The sequence below is a fragment of the Lonchura striata genome, chromosome 28 (assembly GCF_046129695.1).
Source record: "Lonchura striata isolate bLonStr1 chromosome 28, bLonStr1.mat, whole genome shotgun sequence".
Classification (NCBI taxonomy): Eukaryota; Metazoa; Chordata; class Aves; order Passeriformes; family Estrildidae; genus Lonchura; species Lonchura striata.
The window spans coordinates 6915101-6920642 of NC_134630.1; the positions used below are offsets into that span (position 1 = coordinate 6915101).

The window sequence follows — 5542 nt, forward strand, 5'->3', positions numbered from 1 at the left end:
CTGGGCCAGCATAGGGCACCTGACACATCCTGAACCTGTAATGCACCCCAAAACACACCCCGAGTGTGCAGCACACCCCAAAACACACCAGGAGTGTGCAGCACACCCCAAAACACACCCTGAATGTGCAGCACACCCCAAAACACATCCCGAGTGTGCAGCACACCCCAAAACACACCCGAATGTGCAGCACACCCCAAAACACACCCTGAATGTGCAGCACACCCCAAAACACATCCCGAGTGTGCAGCACACCCCAAAAAACACCTGGATTGTGCAGCACACCCCAAAACACATCCCGAATGTGCAGCACACCCCAAAACACACCCTCAATGTGCAGCATACCCCAAAACACATCCCGAGTGTGCAGCACACCCCAAAACACACCCTGAATGTGCAGCACACCCCAAAACACATCCCGAGTGTGCGGCACACCCCAAAACACATCCCGAGTGTGCGGCACACCCCAAAACACATCCCGAGTGTGCAGCACACCCCAAAACACACCAGGAGTGTGCAGCACACCCCAAAACACACCCCGAGTGTGCAGCACACCCCAAAACACACCCGAATGTGCAGCACACCCCAAAACACATCCCGAGTGTGCAGCACACCCCAAAACACACCCTGAGTGTGCAGCACATCCCAAAACACATCCTGAGTGTGTGGCACACCCCAAAACACATCCCGAGTGTGCAGCACACCCCAAAACACACCAGGAGTGTGCAGCACATCCCAAAACACACCCTGAGTGTGCAGCACACCCCAAAACACATACCGAGTGTGCAGCACACCTCAAAACACACCCCAAGTGTGCAGCACATCCCAAAACACATCCCAAGTGTCCAGCACACCCCAAAACACACCCTGAGTGTGCAGCACATCCCAAAACACACCCTGAATGTGCAGCACACCCCAAAACACATCCCGAGTGTGCAACACACCCCAAAAAACACCCCAAGTGTGCAGCACACCCCAAAACACCTCCCGAGTGTGCAGCACACCCCAAAACACATCCCGAGTGTGCAGCACACCCCAAAACACACCAGGAGTGTGCAGCACACCCTGAATGTGCAGCACACCCCAATACACATCCCGAGTGCGCAGCACACCCCAAAACACACCTGGATTGTGCAGCACACCCCAAAACAGTGCACCACACCCTGCCCAGTACCACACAGCACCGGCACTGCTCACAACACCCCCTGCGCCTGCCACACCCCTGTGTCACACCCCTGTGTCACACCCCTGTGTCACACCCCTGTGCCACACCCTGACACATGCGGGTCCCCCTGTGCAGGTAACGTGGCCTGTGACACGCGTGACACGCGTGACAGGCGTGACGCCGTGCGGGCCGCGCGCGCTGAGGGCTGGGCACGCCCCGCGCACGTTGCACACCCACTGTCACCTCAGCAGGGACCACCGGGCCACCCGCGGAGGGGACAACAGCCTCAAGCCGCCGTCACCGCTCCAGCCGCCTCCGCCGCGGCCGCGTCTCTAGTCCCACGCGGCCGGCGTGGTGGCGGCACCGAGGGACACGCCGGCGGCACCGAGGGACACGCCGGCAGCACCGAGGGACACGCCGGCGGCACCGAGGGACATGCCGGCGGCACCGAGGGACACGCCGGCGGCACCGAGGGACACGCCGGCTGCACCGAGGGACACGCCGGCAGCACCGAGGGACACGCCGGTGGCACCGAGGGACACGCCGGCAGCACCGAGGGACACGCCGGTGGCACCGAGGGACACGCCGGCAGCACCGATGGACACGCCGGCAGCACCGAGGGACACGCCGGCGGCACCGAGGGACACGCCGGCAGCTCAGTCTCTCCTCCTCCGGCCGCTCCAGCCTCCATCCCGGTCCCCGTGCCCGGGTGGCCCCGTCACACGCAGCCGCACTCCTTGGCCGACAGCTCGTTGACGGTGTAGTAGCGGTTGTAGGCGTCCAGGAAGGACACGTCGTCGTCGTAGGCCAGCGGCCTGCAGCACGGCCGGGCCCGGATCTTCTCCTTCCGGATCTTTCTGCGGCTCCTCATGCTCTTGAGGGAGAGGTCGTAGCTGCGCACGGCGGCCTCGCAGGTGCCGCTGCAGTAGCGGAACAGAACCGTCTCGTCCGACTCGTAGCCCAGGCCCAGCTCGCTGACGCTGACCTCCAGCTCGCGCAGCTCGCAGGGTTTGTGGCGGGCGCGGGCGCGTTTCCTGCGGCTGCCGGCGCGAGGGAACAGCGGCAGCTCGTGCCCGCCCGAGTTCATGGCCTGGCGGTAGCGCTCCACCAGCGCCGAGATCAGCTGGCGGATCTCGCCCTCCGTGTAGCTCTCCAGCAAGGCGCCGTCTGCAAGAGGAGGGGACACCGTTAGCGGGTGTCCCCAGGGCGGGTGGGGGTTGATGGGGTGGGTGGAGGTGGCCTGAGATGGGAGATCCTCCATGGGTGAGGGTCTCGGGGTCCTCCGGGATGGAGGTGACTTGGGGTGGGTGGGTAACCTCGGGATGGAGATTCCCTGGAGTGGGTGGACATTCCCCAGGATGGAGATTGTCTGGGGTGCGTGAACATCCCCCAAGATGGAGATTCCCTGGAGTGGGTGGATAACCTCAGGATGGAGATTACCTGGAGTGGGTGAACATCCCCCATGAACATCCCCCAGGATGGAGATTCCCTGGAGTGGGTGGATAACCTTAGGATGGAAATTCCGTGGGGTGGGTGGACATTCCCCAGGATGGAGATTCCCTGGGGTGGGTAAACATCCTCCAGGAAGAAAGTTCCTTGGGGTGCATGACTCCAAGGATGGAGATTCCCAGGGTGGGTTAACATCCACCTGGATGGAGGCCACCTGAGATGGGAGATCCTCCATGGATGAGGAACCTCCAGGTGCCTTAAGGTGGAGGAAAATTCCAGAACAAAAATTCCCTTGGCTGGGTGAACATCCCTGAGGATGGAGGTCCCTTGGGGCGGGTGGATTTGGGGAGAAGCCCCAATAAATTTCCTTTTTGCACTGTTTCACTGTGGTCTGGGAGCCCCAAGACCCCAAGGGCTGCCCCTGAGTCCCCAGGGCCAGCAGCCAACACAAAGTGCTGGCACCACCCACATCCCTTTGTCCCAACCCGAAATCCAGGGTTATTCCAGCTCAGCTCCGCAGGAGGCACAGGAAAGACAGAGGAAAGCATGATTTGACAGCTTGTCAACGATTTCCAAATTTCCACCCAAAAAAAAGCAGTTCCTCTGGTTTGGAATCAAAACAAACACGTGGGGATTTCCAGCCCTCAGGGAGCACCGAGGGGTGAGCAGGGGGAGCTGCTGCCGTGCCCTCATCTTCAGCTCCCGTTTGACATTTTCCATTTGTAAAAAATAGCACGGAACAAAAAAAAAAAAAAAAAAAAAAAAATTATCAAAAAAGAGCCATTTGGAAGGGAATAAAAGCAGCTTTCTTTGCTCAAACTGTTTGAGTTTCCCTCTGTGGAGAGCCGCTGTGTTCACACCAAAGTTTGGTGCCCAGTGCCCCCTGCTCGCCCCAAGTTCTTGTTTAAACCCTGCCAAAGGGGATGTTCGGATGCAGGAGAGGGCAGGGAATGACCCCAGAGGGATTTGGGGGATCTTTGGGGCCGGGGGGGACAATGACCCCGGGATGGGGGAGCAGGAGCTTACACTGGGCCAGCAGAGAGCCGTGGCGTTGCAGGGCCCGTGGGGATCTCCGCGGAGCCGCCAGCAGCGAGGAGGAGGAGGAGGAGGAGGAGGAGGAAGAAGAGGAGGAGGAGGAGGAGGAATCCCGTGAGGAAGACGGCGAGGAAGGCAAGGGGCTGAATTCCTGGCTTCCGCTGAACATGTCTCTACAAACTAAAATGGATAACATGGAACTGAGGAGCATCGATGCAATGGCTGCAAACTTCCATACCTTCATCTTAGAGCAAGTCAGAACATTGAAACTCTGCAAAACAGGCAAAACAAACATCCTTAATGCGTGCCCCGAGCCCCCGGAGCCCCTTCCTCCCTCCTCCCTCCCTCCCTGTGCCTTGGGATGGGGGATCCCCCCTCGGGGATCCCCCCTGTGGGATCTGGGATCCTCCCTGTGGGATCCTCCCTGTGGGATCCTCCCTGTGGGATCTGGGATCCTCCCTGTGGGATCTGCCCTGTTGGATCCTCCCTGTTGGATCCGCCCTGTGGGATCCCCCCTGTGGGATCCGCCCTGTGGGATCCCCCCTGTGGGATCCGCCCTGTGGGATCCCCCCTGTGGGATCTGGGATCCTCCCTGTGGGATCCTCCCTGTGGGATCCCCCCTGTGGGATCCTCCCTGTGGGATCCCCCCTGTTGGATCCCCCCTGTGGGATCCCCCCTGTGGGATCCCCCCTGTGGGATTCTCCCTGTGGGATCCCCTCGGCTCCAGCTCCTCCCTTCCCAACACCGGCGCCGTGCTGAGATGGGAAACTGAGGCACGAGGGGCAGCCCAGGGATGTGCTGATGGGTGGGAAAGGCGGCTTGGGGCTGGTGGTGGCAATGGGGATGAGGTGGCACCAATGGGGATAAGGGGACACCGGTGGGGACAAGGTGACACCAATGGGAATGAGGTGGCACCAGTGGGGATAAGGGGACACCAATGGGAATGAGGTGGCACCAGTGGGGATAAGGGGACACCAGTGGGGGTGAGGTGACACCAGTGGGGATGAGATGGCAGCAATGGGGACAAGGTGACACCAATGGGGATAAGAGGACACCAATAGGAATGAGGTGACACCAGTGGGGATGAGGTGACACCAGTGGGGATGAAGTGACACCACTGGGGGTGAGGGGACACCACTGGGGATGAGGTGACACCAGTGGACATGAGGTGGCAGCAATGGGGACAAGGTGACACCACTGGGGATGAGGTGACACCAGTGGACATGAGGTGGCAGCAATGGGGACATAGTGGCACCAATGAGGATGAGGTGACACCGCTGGGGACAAGCTGGTGGCCTCATCCCACCCCTTCCCAACACACAGAGCTGCCCTGCCCGGTGGGATCCCGCTGCCCCTGCCTCCATCCAGGTTTCCTCGCAGTGGCTGAGGACAGGGACATTCCTGTCACCCCAGGGACACCTGGGGACACCTGGGGACACCTGGGACGCCTCTTCCCTGGCACGTTCCCTTGGGAAGCAGAGAGCAGCAGGAGGAGCCCCTGGCTCTGATGGGTTTGATGTCCCTGTCCTTCCACCTCCTGGCTCCTATATTTATTTCAGCTTCCTGAAAACTCCAAATATTTTTGCTTTTTAAATAAATTTTCTGGTGGGGCATTAAAAAAAAAAAACAACACCAAAAACCAAAACAAAACAAAAAAAAGGGGGGAAAAAATGGAGAAAAGGAAAAAAAAACCCAATCCCAGCTTTATAGTATTTACCAGATAGAATTTACTGGGGGGAAATGTTTGATTTAAACTGGGATTTGACAGGCTTGCTTTTATTTTTATTGTAGAAAACACCATGAAGGGCTGTGACCACCCCCTCATCAGCACATCCCCTGATTTTATGGGATTTTCTGGGATGCACCAACAGGAACGAGATCCCCTGGAGGTTA

At 59.2% G+C, this 5542-nt stretch overlaps 1 protein-coding gene across 1 annotated transcript; it reads right to left on the reverse strand.

The window, feature by feature from the left end:
• Positions 1-1883: 1883 nt before the first annotated feature.
• Positions 1884-3914, reverse strand: NRTN (neurturin). The gene is made up of 2 exons (XM_021545119.3): positions 3641-3914; positions 1884-2332 (listed from the first exon to the last, which is right to left on the reverse strand). Exons 1-2 carry the CDS (start codon positions 3891-3893, stop codon positions 1884-1886), a joined length of 702 nt encoding a protein of 233 aa, XP_021400794.1. The 5' UTR covers positions 3894-3914.
• Positions 3915-5542: the final 1628 nt, after the last annotated feature.